At 38.0% G+C, this 17,055-nt stretch overlaps 1 protein-coding gene across 4 annotated transcripts in view; it reads right to left on the bottom strand.

Annotated features, from left to right (window-relative positions):
- The window catches only part of kcnh1a (potassium voltage-gated channel, subfamily H (eag-related), member 1a), an 81,745-nt gene that overhangs the window by 15,981 nt on the left and 48,709 nt on the right, over positions 1–17,055 (bottom strand). For all 4 annotated transcript variants that reach the window (XM_081616705.1, XM_008428788.3, XM_081616706.1 and 1 more), the window contains 2 exons: positions 3,595–3,847; positions 128–324 (listed from right to left, as the gene is read on the bottom strand). In XM_081616705.1, coding sequence (XP_081472831.1) covers positions 128–324; positions 3,595–3,847 — 450 coding nt within the window. The remainder of the gene's footprint in view (positions 1–127; positions 325–3,594; positions 3,848–17,055) is intronic.

Here is a 17,055-nt window from a genome sequence, read left to right as displayed (position 1 = left end):
CTTTTTGTATAGCTTAACATTTTTAGAGTCCATACAGCTTGCTTTTGGAAATCAGCTAGGCCTGAATAATCCAAATAAAGCAACGGATGAGTGTTTTGCTCGTGTTGACGTCTGCAGGGTCACTCACCCTCTTTCTCAGGTTGTAAGTGAGCAGCAGGTTCCTGGAGAAGTGGTTGGCGAACGCCGTGTAGAACTCCAGGACCTTCTGCAGGGCGTCACGCTTAATGACGTGGAGGTCGCAGTAGGTCAGCGCTCTGACGTTCGCGCAGGCCTGAGCCAGAGTCACCTCCTTCCAGAAAACGTCGCCAAATACGTCTCCTTTACCTGCAGAGAGGGGACACATTTTAAACAGTGAAGTTGCATTGAAACGTGGTTTAGCAAAGACAAAAGCATGTCTGATGGATCTAAAAAAGGATGAATTACAGTATGAACATATTTAAGGAATGTTTTAGAATTTGGATATGGAGTTTATCTTTCATGAGAACAAATTTAGGTTTCAGTGTCGCTTTCTGATTTCAGGTTGATGCTTAAAAAATCCTATGCATTTTTTTTGTTGGTCTGTTTTAACTTCTGGTGTGTTTTGTTACATTTTGAAAGTGAATAACTCAAACTTTATCGTCTTTTTCCTAAAAAGTAACTTATTAACCTCATTGAATCTGTAGATTTTTTTTTCTGGAGTTAACTGGTTTAAAAAGTTAAATTCTTCAAATATATATTTTTTTTATCCCGGCTACAAGTTAAATACCAGAAATGTCAGCAAATGATGCATCTATTTAGGGATTTCAGAGTAAATGGCGCTGAATGCACACTGCTAGTATTTACTTGTAAAAAGTCTTATAAAGCTTTGTTTATTTTAGTTCTACCTCACTGTTGTGTATTAATTTTTCTCTGTCTGTCCTGTAAAATTTCAATAAAAACAATAAAAAAACAAAATCTGGAAAAAAAATCAAAGGGTATAAATACTTTTAGCAAATTATTGTGTCAAAAATAGCCTAAAAAGTGTTTGATAACCAGTTTTATTACTGAATTACATTTCATCCATCAGATCTCATATTTTTGCTTATATACACTCAGACTTGATTCCTATTTTATCTCAAGGTTACAACTTTACTGCATGTTTAAGGACGTCTAGACACAAGTTTAGTCACCGCATGAAAGCGGCTCTTTAAAGACGGTTTATGAGCAGCTTACCTTTTTTTTCATAGATCAACACATCATTTCCAATAAATTGTACCTGCTGCACCAACATGACATTTACTGTAGACAACAATATGGCAAACGATTTGTTTGTCTTTTCAGTTTCATATAATCTGTCTGTGTAAACATGCGCTGCTCAAATGGCTGCATTCACTCAAACACTTAACTCAATACATGACTGAGCCTTAATAAAAGATTTCTCTTTTGTTTTAATTTATAAAAACATGACTTTTATAAAATCTTAAAAGAGCTAGAAAGTCTCAGGCTTCGTAAGAACTTTTAAAATAAAGCAAGTTGTGGATTGCTCTGATAACAGGCCTTCAGCTGCTCAATAATGAGATCAAGTAAGTTATTTATTAATGCTGAAAAGGATTATGAATTATAGATTAGTCTCTTTTATAAAGGTTGATTTAATAGAGAAGTTAAATGAATATGTGCTCGCTCTGCTGCTGGTTGTGACTCATGCTAGGAACTATTATGAGTTAAAAGGCTCAACGTGACCATATGGGGAGTGAAAAACAAGAGGCATCATTTCAGCATGATTCAACATTATGTTTAGACCAGGAAAAAGATATATTGGCTCCTCGTGACTAATCCTCTCTGATACCAGGAATATCCTCTGATATTTGTTTACAAATGCCAGCATGAAGAGCTACGCCGCATATTGTTTTTGAGAATAACTCTGGTTGGTTAACGAGGAACTTTTCCCCATGTGAATGAAGGTCCACATTTTTTATTCTCTTCATTTGTTAATGTTGAGCAGCCACTGATTTAGACCCCTAAAGATCCTTATTTCACAGATGGTATCAAACCAGCAACAAATTGGCAAAGCCGTCTAAGAAAATCAATACAAACTGGACCCAGCCATACGTCCAGGACATGTCACTGTCAGGAGTGTGTGACACCGGTATCGATCCTACAGTTCTTGATTGTGGCGTTCGGCTCAAAAAGAGGGAAAAATCATACAGCAATGTCTCTGAGGAAGAAATATTCCTCATCTCTGTCTTCAGAAACCCAATCTGTTGACAATTTCTGAAGAAAACTTTGCAGTATTGACATAACTATATTAAATTGTACGGAATTGAAGTCATTAGCATCTTTCTCTGCTCCTTTGCCTCTACACTTCATGCATTTATTGGGATAAATCTTTGTAAAAAGTGCCTATGGATCCAGAATAAGTAATGAGACTGACTGTTGTTGAGACTGAAAATGTCAGATTGGTCACAAAGTGCAGCAGAGAGGATTGTGTATCAGACTGGAGCAAACAAATTCTAGTCCAAATCCTGAATCATCACTCAGCAGAAAGTGATCCTGGAGCAGCTCAGTTTTCGCTGCAGTCTGTGACGGTTTACAAAGTGCTGCTGCACAAAAACAGAAAAGCAAGATTAGGAACGTTGCTACAAAAATGTTTTCTTGTAATCATGAAAAACCGTAGTAGATTGTTGTGCATCATCGCTGACAGGTTTTTTAAGTTAATGAGGTTCTGAGATAAATACAAAAGCTATCTTCATCAAAACCTTAGAAAGAAACAATTTAATGAGATCGAATCAAATCAACGCATATGCACCACTTTGTAAAATGATCTCTTTTTTTTTTTTTAGGTTTTGTTGGCTCTGGTGGCCTTTATTTGAGAGTAGTTTGACAGGAAAGAGGGTTATGAAAGATGGGGAAGACACATGGCAAAGGTCACCAGGCTGGGAATTGAACCTGCGACCACCGGCATGAGGCCTAAAGCCTCAATGCATGGGTTGTGCTTTGCCCCTGCACCACCACAGCACCCCAAAATGATCTCTTTTTAGATGTCAGGAAAAAATTATTTCACTTGGCATAATGTACTCCATTGCAGATGTGAGCTAGTATGAGCTAGTAAGTAGTTATGAAAGCATCCCTAAATGTCCCTAATTTGTTTTAAGAAATGTTAAGCAGTGTAGCTAACTTGGATTATGGCTTAACATTAAGCGAAACTTAGGTATAGTCCAATTTAAAGTAAAAAAAATATGTTGTATTAGCTAATTATGGCTAATTATGATTAACAGCACATGCTAACAACAATGTGTTTCTCTGGATTTTGCCCTTAAAACACTAAATGTATGTTTACTAAAATAACTTGTGACTCACTTTAGTTGCAACCCATCAGAAAAGAAATCAATATATTCCTTTTTTAGGTATAGCAAAGTAGCCATGTTGGGTTTTGTGGTCATGGCACAGGGAGAACATGCAAACTCCATGCAGAAAGACCGGGGCCGGGAAACGAACCCAGAACCTTCGTGTTGCAAGGCAACAGCTCTACCAACTGCGCCACTGTGCAGCCCAGCAAACAATTAAAGTCGGTTATATGATTTTCATCAAACCTGTTTTCTGTCTTTCTTCAGAGTCAAGAGTTCTTTGGAGGCTCACCTAAAATAGCCACCACCTCATCATCCTGAATGACTTCCAAGGAACCAGACACCACAAAACAGAGGCTGTCCACACTTTCGCCGGCGTGGTAGATCAAGTCACCAGGAGCGCAGTGGATCGTCTGAAACTCCATAGCCAGAGCCCTGAGGCACCCGTCGCTGGCCAGTCGGAAAGCCGGATGCTCTTTGAAAACTTTGCGGTTTAGGTGAACGCAAATATCTGCTCTCATGTCCTTTGGACAAATCTGCAACACCTAGAACCGAGAAAAAGGGGAGATAGGGAGTGGGAAGTTTAAGAGGACACACATCTCTGTCAATTACTCTTTCTTGTCATTCCAAATTCATTTATACTTTGCCTCCAAGGAAGAATATCGTTTAAATATTAAAGATTAAAAATAATTGAGTTAATCTTAATATTACATTAATGTTGCAAATGGAAAATTAGTTGCAATTATTGATGCTGCAGGGCAACAAGTGTTAATATCTGTAAGCTCAAAACTAATTAAAGGCCACTGAAAAACAAAATCATTTTCAGATAATGCCAGTCAAATTGAATGGGACCGATTGCAAACGTGGTAAAATCCTTAGCAGAAATTTTGCTTTGTGCACAATCTCACAGATTTGTCCAGAATACCGGGTCTTCTCTTAACTTCTCTTCTATCAAGCTCATCTTTCAGGTTTTCTAGACAATGATTTGTCCATTTATTTTTTTATTGTTGAAAAGCTCAATCTTAGTCTCATCTGTCCAAAGCGTTCAGCAAACTACAAGTTGACTGGTAGGACAAAAAGTGTTTATGGCGTCACTTTCTGCATGCAGAAAGAATCGAATGGTTGTTATGGAGAGCTATAATATGAAAGGTGCATCTCAGCAAACTTCAGTATTATTGGAAGATTAATTTATCTCAATATCTCAATTCACTAAGTGAAACACATTATATAGGTTAATATACAGTGATATAGGAAATACAGTGATATTTCCAAGCCTTTTTTTGTTAATTGTGATTATCTTTTTCTTCAGCTAATTAAAATATGATACTATGATGATACTCTATAACATCAGACCAATAAAAAGAAGCTTTTTGGTAATGAAATATGGGCTTGATTCTTAATTTAATCTGACAAATGAACCTCATCAGAACACATAACCTAATTCATTAAGTGTGACTGTACTTTAAATCATTTTGGATACGCAATTTCTTCATAAAATGCTAATAAAACAGGTTTATTTCTCAATATTGTTGCTTATTTTACTTTGATTTATTATTTTTTTCCATTCGCCTCACAAGGGATGCCAATAAATCTGACTGTGTTTGGATTCATTTCACAAAGTCAGCTACGGCTTGAGTCATTGAGTCAGGATGACTTAAGACTTATATTCCAGTTTCACAAAAGGGAAGCGTGAAGGTAGCAATCAGCTCAGCGTCTATTTGCCTGCATGCCGAGTGTCACAGAGTGGCATCATGTTGTTCACATACACCTCATCAACGGGATGCCAGGCTGTCGCACGGCCCTTCCTTTAAAACAAATCTCTTTGAAGATGAATGCCAAACAGAGAGAGATTATGTGCCATTTTTAGTGCCGTTAGCGCGGCCTGCAGCCAGAGGAAAAAAACCACATAAACTCAGAAAGAAGAAAAAAAAAAAAAAAGACCACAGGGACACAAAAGGTTTTTAGTTTGCATTAGATTTCAAATCGATCATTAAGTTACACAGAAATACTGTTGGTAAAAATCTACGTGGTTAAAGTTTTGCTTCTAATTTCAAATGAAAAAGTAAAACGACTGGACTTAAGACAAGTGGATTTTAATTACATGCAATAAACACTTTCTGGCTTCAAATCAACTGAGTGGCTACAGTCCAAATGAGCTGTTTACAGCTTTAAATGCCTAATTTCCAAACACTCAGCTCATTTTACCATCATCTGCATTCAGCTGAAATGTTAGATGTAAATGTGAGCCATTAAAAAGAGAAGATATGCTCATTTGATGAAAACATTTTAGATGATGGTAAGGAAATGGTGAGTTTCTTGGAAAAAAAATTGGTTTGCACATTTTCAGTGAGCAGAATGGTTTATAATTTATTTCATTCAAAATGTCAATCATCAATTAAGTTAGATATAAACACACCCAAAGCTAATTTTGCCTCATAAATAAACATTTCAAAAAGACAGCAATATCAAACATAGCAAATAAGGGCATAAAAACATTATGCATTGTCCTTATGGAAAATGCTAAAGTAACATTAAAGTTTAGAGTTGTGTGCAAGCTTTTTAATTCACATTTCTACAAACTACATGGGCGGGATCAATCTGAACAAAAATACTTCAATTAAATAGCTGGTAAAAGAAAAAAGTATTAAACATTTCCAATTTTCTGAAGGTGCATCTGACCTGAAATTCTCCCCAGATGTCTGCAACAACCCATACAGTCCACACACACACACAAGGAAATTAAACTGCACCAATAAATGATGTGTAATTAAATGGAATGACATGGGGTGAAAAGTATTGAACACATGAAGAAACGGCAGTGCAAAAGGGAATGGAAAGTCATGACACCAGTGGAAATCTATCAGCAATTAGAAAGCAACCCTGCCAATTAGTGCAAATTAATATCAGATGGGTCAGTCCCAGCGGATGGTCTATAAAAAGGTGCCTGATTACCAAGGTGTCACACAAGAAACATCTGCTGAAGGGTAAAAATCTGTGAACTCTCTCAAGGCATGTGTTTTTTTTTTTAACTAAAACTCCTGACGTCGTTGGTGTCAGAAGATTTTCAGGCTACTGAAGATAATAGTGAGCACCGTTGTGTCCATAATTCAGAGATAGACTGAACATTATTATATAATAAACCTTATAAAAAGTGTCACCTTTGTATGTACCTGACTTTGTCTCACTAAGATAACCAACTCATATTTCATTGAGCAACATAATCGTCCTGTAACTGGTGGTTTGCCAGTTCAAACCCTGCTTCATCCGTCTCAGTCGTTGTGTCCCTGGGCAGGAAACTTCACTTTCCTTACTTGCTGTTGGTGGTGAGGCCGTACTTGAAGAGCAGCCGACAGGAATGGCCACTTCATCCACCGTTTTTCTCTTCCAGACACGCCAATCACTACGAAACCGGATAAAGCCGCCCCCCCAAGACCCAATGATCTTTTTCCATTACCCCTGAGTCCAGACTGTAGTAAATTAAACACATTCTTTTCAATTAGTCTTACTAGTGAAACTCCAAAGCCGTTTTGATGGAATACCTTCACCTTGAACATCTGGATACGCTCCTACTTTCACCAGTAAACAACACATGAGCTCTGGTAGAGAGCTCAACAAATGGTCGAGTGATTGCTTATTGGATCTTTTTCCTGTCCATATTTCTTCCTCAAACACGGTGGTTAGCCACTCTCCCACCAGGCCGAACAATTTCTTAATCAATGTTAGCACTTTCTGCAGTCTCCTAATTAATTGCTGGATGGAGATCAATAAATTAACCCTTCTGTCTCTTTCATCATGGCTCATTAAAGGAATGCGAGGGAAGTTACTCACTGTGCTGGTTGGGGCAATTCTTTTCTTTTGACAACTAAAATAAATTCCTGTGGTAAATATTCAGTGTGAAGCTCTTTTGGATTTGTAGAACCACGTTCATCTGGGAGGTTCTTTTGTCTATTATCTGTCTCATAAGCATTATATTGAACAGTAATTGTGCTAATTTACTTGCCATTGATGGACAGCTTAGCATCTGGCAAAACAAAAGAGGCTGAAAGATCTTATGAAACAACAAATCATCCTGAGTTAAAGAAATTTAGCAATAATGATGTTCAAACAGAGAAAACATGCAACACTGTAGTGAATCTTTCCAGAAGTGCCTAGGCAATCAACAAGTGATCAACGAACATTTGCCAAATAAAAGTATCTTGATAGTCCCAAAGATTTTCCGGAAAATATTATGTAGACTGACAGTTTCTTTGCTTCCTCAGGACCAGGATGATTTGTTCTAACTCAGTGTTTCTCAACCTTTTTGGGCCAGCGCCCCCCTAGCCTTTATCCAGGTCCCTCACTGCCCCCCACCAAAGAATGTACAGGCTACTTTGCACTGACCATTATTTTATCATTAATATTATTATCACTATTGTAGATTTTAGATTTTTATGCTTGTTTCTGTATTTATCATCAAAACTAATTTCCCAGAGAACAAAAAAGTCATGGGAATAGAAATTATTTTCACAGGCGTCTACAAAAAATGGACTGAACATTCCAGTTAAAACCAGTAGGCCTAACTGCTGTTAGGCCTACTGGCCTAACAGCAGTTAGGCCTAACTGCAGTTAGGCAGCAGTTAGGCCAGTAGGCCTAACTGCTGCAGCCAACAGCCAATCAGAGTGAAAAAAATATTCTTATTCTTTGCCATTTTCTAGTTGTTAAATATTCCACAAAATAACCAGATAAAAGATGTAAAACATGCCAGTTTAAACTTTGAACTATTTGCAAACAACTGAGATCTGCAACATTAAGACATGGATAGAACTGTAACTACATTAATCATAGCTCAACTTCTCTTCAGTGTTTCTGTGGGTTTCTGGTCGTGCAGCTCTGTGCTGCATTCAGGAGAATGGGACATCAGAGCATCATCCATAAAACTTCACCCACATGGCATTTATTGTGCAAACCAGAGCTTTCAGTGAAAAAACAAAAGTTCCAGGTCCTTTTAATACCATACAAATATGAGACAGAAACATGGATTATATATTTATATAGAGCTGTCTATTGATTTATAGATTAATAGTTTTACTGGACAGAAATTACAAAGACCAAATCTGGTTCTTAATCAAATCCTAATGAGTCAAATTGAAAGTGTCATGGAGTCATCAGCCTCATGACATTAACACTGACATGAAAAATAATATTGAAGAAATAAATATATCAAATCTAATTAAAAACATAAATAAGTGATCAGTTCTTTACTGTTATGGTCTGTAAGATATATTTATTCTCAGTACTAGATGTGGTCAAACCCATGACATCTCAACAATATTATTTTACCTTTTATCTGGAAATAGTGTCTGTTTATTATTGCCATACAGTTCTTTGTATTAATTACTGCTCGAAAGGTCTTGCCATACCAGTTTATTCCTCTGTATTTACTTTAATTTCTTAGTTTATTCTTGCATTTTGTTCTTCATTCATTTCCATTTAGTTTCCTTTGATTAGTATTATCCTCTCTTGGTTTATTGTTATGTCCACTTTAGTTTCTTTCCTGTTGCTACATTTATTTGATCATTTATCCATTACAAGACAAATAATATAAGACGAATAATATTCACTCATCACCTGCTGCGCCGCCTAATCGTCATATGTTTCACATCATGTGTTGATTTTTTCACTGTTCAGCGTCGGATTCTCTGTTTTTATGCCATAATTCACATCTAGTTCGTCGCTCTGTTTTATGTCCCGCTTCTCCTGTTTCAGAGTTTTGCGCAATGTGCTTGTCTTTTTTTTAAGCCCCTAAGGTGCAGGGCGGTCGGGAAGCGTATCGATGGGGAAAGGGCAGACTGACATAAACCTTTTAAAACAACGGAAACAATTTCTGCATTCTGATTATTGAAATTTAAAAGTGCTGTGTTGTTCTATCACCCCCGTTTCATACCAGACCACTTACAGCATCGTGTTAACGCAATAAAATGAACGCTCTCTATCGTGGTATCACCCATGGAGGGATTTCTTTATTTCTTTATTTAAATAGGTTAATTTTTCAGAGGGATACACAGTGAGGGTATCGTGATTTTAGCTACCAGTAGCAGGAGAACAGAGCTGCACTAAGAAGCTAACAGAAGCTAACAAACACTGAATAGAAGAAGAGCTGCTATTGATACAGTTGTAGCCAAGCATGATTTAATGTTACACAATACAGTTTTACCAAGTTGCTCAAAGTCTAAACTGGTATTGTTCTGCATTTAAGGTGTAAAGTTTACCTTCGACCAAACGCCCCCCAAAGGCATCCCAGCGGCCCCCTTTTGTAAAAAATGTCCGCCAGCGCCCCCTGCCGTCCTCCGAACGCCCCCTGGGGGGGCGGTACCACCCATGTTGAGAACTGCTAGTTAAGCCTAAAGTGTTCCCAAACTTTTGACAGTTTTTGTCGCTTTCGGGGTTCTCCTGAGCATTCTGCGTTTCCCTTCATAGCTAAAAAATTAGCACATGTGCTCCAGGCGCTAACGGAAGTGGTAGCGTTGTGCAACACAAAAACCTTCCAGCTAGACCACAGTGCGCTTCATATTTAACAGCATTATTTATTACAATAAATTTAGCGAAGTTTCAAGACAGATACATTTTCTTCGAGGAATTTTAGTAATCGAGGTTTTTGAATTATTCGAGGAATCGTTTCAGCCCAGTCACCACTACTCGTGACATGTAGGCCATTGTTATTATTTTGTACAGATCAAGCTTCAGTTTGATATTGATATTTAACAGGTTTTTTGTATTTCTTTTATCAAAAGTGAATCTCTTTTCTTTTAATTACAATTGATTTGTAAAAGCAAGAAAAAAATAAACCATCCAAGAACCAAAAAATACTTTGTGTACACGCTACATATACCTCATGATGTACCATTATATCAAATGTTAATTAAGATTAGGACATGAAACAGAAATAAAACCTATAATCAACATGTTATACTGTAAATATACCTATCATCAGCATAAAATGCTGAAGAGCACTCCATGCTCTCGACTTTCATCTCAGCAGACACCAATTTTTCTTTTATCATGTCCATTTCCCTCTGCATGAACCTTAACGTTTGTTCCAAGGACCTTAGCTGCCTCCCTTTCTTCTCAATGGCTTCCAGGCTTACCTGGAAAGCCTCAGTCACACTGTGACTGATTGCTTCACGAGAAGCGATAGGATCTGTGCAATGGTACTGTAAGAAAAAAAATTCACCATTACAGATACCATTAACACTAATACTTTACTGAACAGCACCATAAATTATAAATCCTATTAAACAACTGATACAGAGACTATTTCGACACTTCAAACTAACATAATGAGTTTGTGAAAAGTTTAAAATGGACAAAACATCTAAAGATAACTTTAAACTTGACACAGAAAATAAATAAATCTTGTTGAGACGCTTTACCAAGGTCGAGAAAGAGTCACATGCTGTTGGGCAGGGGGCCCATGGGTGGAGCTGGGGGGGATTGGTGGGCGGCTGCCCCCCGGGCCGGGCCGGATGAGGGCCCGGGTCTGGAGGTGCCAGGGAGGGAGGAATGGTTTCAAGGTGCACAAATGTCTGATTATAGGTGGAGAAAGTGCGCCCTTGCCTGTTGAGAAAGGTGTATTTAATGTTAAAGTTACCTTCCCCAATGGAATATATACTAGTCAGCCCCAATGGCTGTTTCACTCACGGTTTAGCTGAAATACTTCCTGGTTAAAAATCAAAAGACAAACGCGGCACAACCCCTCCCCGCCCCACTCAACAGTTTACAGCAGCTGATGCACGTAAGGGGCACAGTGATTTGTTAGGTCCCTTAGCCCTCCGCTAGTCCTAAGGCTTCCAGCTAGTGCAGTCCCAGTGAGCCACAGCCTCCGTGTGTTAATACAAATTATGATTCATCGATCGGGATTTCCATTCCCAACAGTTGGTAGCAGAGGATGGTTTTGTGTTGACACATGAGCGGATATTGGACTGGCCGTTCAGGCGCAGACGGAACAGTACTCTGGTGTAGGGCCCATATGAAAGATAATATTCACCATTGTATATTACCTTTCTCAGGTTATATTACCTGAGAAACAGACCTCTGTTTCTCAGGTCTGTATAAATTTCAGTTATCAGCTGTTGTCTGTACTGTCTCCCAAGTTTGTCTGCTTGTCACTGAGTTGTCTAAGTTGTCGTTCATACTGCTTTTGACTGGTCTGTCTAAATGTTTCAAGTTGTTCATAGGAGTAAAGTTAGTCAAAGTTTAAAGTTAAAAAAGTTAAGAGTTAAGAGTTTAAAAGTTGAGAGTTAAAGTAAAAAGGACGATTGGCTTGCAGTGGGAGTTAGCCGTCCCCCCCTTCTGCCGGATGCGGGGAAGGGAAAGGCTAGGTTTTGTCGGTTTTATTCTCGGGGAGTACTGCCCTCGGAAAAGAACTGGACAGCCAATCTGAGACTTTGCTCGAGAAACGCAAGGAGTTGAGAGCGGTCCATTATAGGAAAAAAAAGAAAAGAGCAGAAAAGTGTGGATCCATTTCTGTGCATCTGTCAGCTCTGTGTGTGCTTCTGCCTCTCAGCAGACGTTATGTGTTTAATTGTACTCTTTTCTGTTTATTGCAATGTGTTTTAAAACCATGGTCAACATTGGGAAATTATAATCTGTGGGAGGGTTTTGATTTTGTCTGCTGGGTTTGATTTTCTCACCGCCGTGCGAGCAAAACTGCAAAAACAAAAACAGAAAAAAAGAGAAGAGGTGATTTTTGAGCCTAAATTTTGAGCCTAAACAGATGGAGGGTGAACTTGAAAAGGAAAAATCCGATCCAAAGTGGGGCATCGGGTCATAGATTGCACTCGGTGAGCAAATAGAACCATTAATAACTTATTTGGCAGAGCATGACAAATATCAAAATAAGGGAGAAAGAGAAAAACTGAAAAAAGGGATAGTATACCTGGTGCAGAAGAAAGGAGGCGACCTGTTAAACAGACAGCCTTTGGGGTGATACTGGCTGGAAGGAATAAATGACACTAAGGGAAAACTGCTTGAAACTAAACTAATGCTGCACAATTCACTATTTTCACATGTGGCAAAATTAACTGTATGAAAGATGAATGAAATTACATAACAGGTAAAATTATTTTAAAAAAATAAAGTGACATTTAATAGGTTGAAGTTTTTCAAACTCGACTTAGCTGTAGACAGGTTTAAATTTAAATTTAATAGAACTTGAAAATTGAGGTTTATAGCAGACTTGAACTTTATCATGAACTAATCAATATTTTTCTCTCTTTTTATCTTATCAAAACAGAATTTCTTTTTATTTGAAACTTTGTCACCTTAAATGTCTAAAGAGGGAACAGAATTGGTAAATAAATATGAGTTTGTGTTTGATTCAAAGGGAGATTATGAAACAGCTCCAGATTAAATTACGGTTCATTACATTGGTTACAAAATATTCTTGTCTCAAAGACAATTAATGATTCTAAATCTGACGAGGTAGATTTAGACGAGGTAGCACAGATCGTCAGAACACTTGATTTGTAGACCTATTGCATCACAGCGCTGCGTGTATTCTTGTGATGATGCATCATAGGTTGTGATGTCACGTACTGCTTTGTTGTGTAATACGGGGCTGGGGTATATATAACTCCTGTTGGTAAAATTCTGCCACCTTCCAAGACATCTCTAGAGTAGTTCAATTTAATACAACAGTTATAGTTACAGTTATGGATTTTTTGAGAGGAGATTTGCAGTATTTAGTTCGTAACACTGCCGTCCCTGCAATCGAGGAGTACCTTTATAATATTCCGGAGGAGAATTTTAATTTGTTGCAGTTGAATGAGAGTGTCACAGATAGGACCCAGGACCTTTTGCATCACCTGACGGAGGTTTTCTCTGCTTTCGTTCGGTACTTACTTGGGAACCTGAAATATGAATATGGCGATATAAAAACCATATTTGGAAACCAGGTTTCTCAGGCCTTTGCCCAGGCAATGGGGGTCGAGGAGATCATTCAGGGAGAGTGCACTGATGTATTTAACATGCTTTTCTTAAAGCATGTTATATCTGTAGTGAAGCCTCCTATGAATGATTGGAACGAAGGCCCCATAAATAAAGACCCCATCGTGGTCCTTAGGCGGAGGTTAGGGTTCAGTTTGTTGGTTCGACCTGTGATCAGTATCGTCCAACAACTGATACCAGTAAGACATCGAATCGAAGAGCGGAGGAAGTCCTTTGAGAAGGAGAGAAAGGAGACGATTCAACTTTTTGTTGAGTCGTTGATGTGTCAAGGCATCAAGAAATCAAAAACATCTTGGTGTCTTGAGGACCTGAAAGAGGCACAGGAACGCATTGTTGACAACATCTGCGTTAAAATCGAGGGCCAGCCGATCGCCATCCAGCAGAACTGGATTCCAGGCCTGACAAAAAAGGTTTTCAAAGACCTAATGAAGACCTGGGACTGTTCTGCTGGATGGACTCTGGCGTTCATGGAGCATGAGGCAGCTTACGACACAATTGCTTTGTGTCTTTTAAGTGAACTGGAAAAGCGCCAGAAAAAGACGGGCAGTTTTTTTTACAAGATTTTTTTCTGGTGCTGCTAAAATCTTTACCAGGTGAAGATTTTAGCAGCACCAGTGAGGGCCAATACTGTCATACCTCTGTTGATCCTTGCTACATGAAGCCTCTCTGTGCCTCCATCGGTCCTTTCATCGAGACGCCTCTCTGTGCCTCTTCTTGCTGCAGCACAGCCCCGATTGGGATGTGCTGCATCCCAATCTGGGCGAAAAGGTCCCTTAGCCCTCTGCTAAGGGACCTTAGTGAGACCTTAGGCTTCCAGCCATTAGGGCTGGAAGCCTAGTGGGACTGCAATAGGCTTCCAGCTAGTGCAGTCCCAGTGAGCCACAGCCTCCGTGTGTTAATACAAATTATGATTCATCGATCAGGATTTCCATTCCCAACAGTTGGCAGCAGAGGATGGTTTTGTGTTGACACGTGAGCGGATATTGGACTGGCCGTTCAGGCGCAGACTTTCCGAAACAGTACTCTGGTGTAGGGCCCACATGAAAGGTAAGGACACTTGCTCCTTAATATACACCATATAAAGAAGTCTTGTGAAAAGACTGCCCGTCTTTTTCTGGCGCTTTTCCAGTTCAGTACTGTTTCTCAGGTCTGTATAAATTTCAGTTATCAGCCGTTGTCTGCACTGTCTCCCAGGTTTGTCTGCTTGTCACTGAGTTGTCTAAGTTGTCGTTTGTACTGCTTTTGACTGGTCTGTCTAAATGTTTCAAGTTGTTCATAGGAGTAAAGTTAGTCAAAGTTAAGAGTTAAGAGTTTAAAAGTTAAAACTTTAGAGTTAAAGTAAAAAGGACGATTGGCTTGTAGTGGGAGTTAGCCGCCCCCCCCTTCTGCCGGACGCGGGGAAGGGAAAGGCTAGGTTTTGTCGGTTTTATCCTCGGAGAGGACTGCCCTCGGAAAAGAACTGGATAGCCAATCTGAGACTTGGCTTGAGAGACGCGAAATGCGGTGAAAGCGGTCCTTCATAGGAAAAAAAGAGATAAGATAAGAGAATAAGATAAAGGTTGATTGCGGTCTGATCCTCTAAAGAGTAATAAGTGAAGTAATGAGTGATAAAAGAGGACAAAAATAGGAGCAGAAAAGTGTGGATCCATTTCTGTGTATCTGTCAGTTCTGTGTGTGCTTCTGCCTCTGAGCAGACGTTATGTGTTTAATTGTACTCTTTTCTGTTTATTGCAATGTGTTTTAAAACCATGTTCAACATTGGGAAATTATAATCTCTGGGAGGTTTTTGATTTTGTCTGCTGGGTTTGATTTTCTGCTGTGTTTGATTTCCTCACCGCCGTGCGAATAAAACTGCAAAAAAAAAAAACAACAGAAAAAGAGAGAAGAGGTGATTTTTGAGCCTAAATTTTGAGCCTAAACAGATGGAGGGTGAACTTGAAAAGGAAAAATACGATCCAAAGTGGGGCATCAGGACATGGATTACGCACGGTGAGCAAATAGAACCATTAATAACTTATTTGGCAGAGCATGACAAATATCAAAATAAGAGAGAAAGAGAAACACTGAAAAAAGGGATAGTATACCTGGTGCAGAAGAAAGGAGGCGACCTGTTAAACAGACAGCCTTTGGGGTGATACTGGCTGGAAGGAATAAATGACACTAAGGGAAAACTGCTTGAAACTAAACTAATGCTGCACAATTCACTATTTTCACATGTGGCAAAATTAACTGTATGAAGGATGAATGAAATTACATAACAGGTAAAATTATTTAAAAAAAATAAAGTGACATTTAATTGGTTGAAGTTTTTGAAACTCGGTTTAGCTGTAGACAGGTTTAGATTTAAATTTAATAGAACTTGAAAATTGAGGTTAATAGCAGACTTGAACTTTATCATGGACTAATCAATATTTTTCTCTCTTTTTATCTTATCAAAACAGAATTTATTTTTATTTGAAACTTGGTCACCTTAAATGTCTAAAGAGGGAACAGAATTGGTAAATAAATATGAGTTTGTGTTTGATTCAAAGGGAGATTATGAAACAGCTCCAGATTAAATTACGGTTCATTACATTGACTTCAAAGTATGTTAAAAGTATGTCTTCTAAAGTATGTTAGAAGAGGAATAATCACATTTCAGCTTTGGTTTAAAACCAGAGAGCATTTATTACGAAACTGTTTCATTTAATTTGACATGTTTTATTTTATTTTCATTTTATTAACATTATTGTTGTTTTTATTTTTTCTAATAACAAACTAGCTAACTTACTAACTGCTCCTTTCGAAACACATGCGTGTCTTGGTAGAAAGGCACAAATTAGACATGATGAAACTTTTAAAGTGGATATGATAGTAATTGATTATGTAAAAAACAAACTGATTGAACAACAACTGGCTCACAACATTTGTTTGTCTTAAATTTTGATTGAATTGATACAGAAATTCAAGTCCAACAAAACATTTGATTTTAAACCCAAATGACAATCTTTGTCTATATGTTTTGCTCCTCTGCCTAAATTGATACATTTTTCTTTTGTTGGTTCAAAATAAACATTGACACTGCCTTTTAGGAGAGCAATCCAAATTCTGATCTGAAGTCTTTAAAATAATAAAACTTTTGGCCTTTGCAGTACAGTTTCAGTTGGACATTTTACAAATAAGTACAGAAAAAGAGTCTCTGAAAAATATTTCTGATAACAATAGAAATGTTGTTGTCAGAAATGTTTGTTTTCTATTTGCATAAGAAAACAAAAGGGGGAAATGGTAAATGATAAACATAAGGATAAATGATAAACACAAAACATTTCTGATAAATCTTTACATTTAGAACATCTCATAGTCTACTTTCAATTCTAGACAGAAGATTTGGGAAACTTGTGACACACCCTGTAATATTTTAGTTTGGAGAAAAGTAACAACAAATGCAAAAGTGCTTTCAAATTTTTAAATTATATCAACGGGGGGTGAAGAAGAAATAGACTAATTCAGTGTTTCTCAACCTTTTTTGGGCCAGCGCCCCCCTAGCCTTTATCCAGGTCCCTCACCGCCCCCCACCAAAGAATTTGTAGGCTACTTTGCACTGACTATTATTTTATTATTAATATTACTATCACTATTGGTAGATGTTTTGATTTTTATGCTTGTTTCTGTATTTATCATCAAAAATAATTTCCCAGAGAACAAAAAAGTCATGGGAATAGAAATTATTTTCACATGTGTCTACGAAAAATGCAATGAACATTCAACTTAAAATTGGTAGGCCTAACA

The sequence above is a fragment of the Poecilia reticulata genome, chromosome 15, assembly GCF_904066995.2.
Source record: "Poecilia reticulata chromosome 15, P_reticulata-male-v2, whole genome shotgun sequence".
NCBI lineage: Eukaryota > Metazoa > Chordata > Actinopteri > Cyprinodontiformes > Poeciliidae > Poecilia > Poecilia reticulata.
The sequence above is the reverse complement of the archived record's forward strand: the minus strand, read 5'-3'. Positions and strand labels throughout refer to the sequence as shown.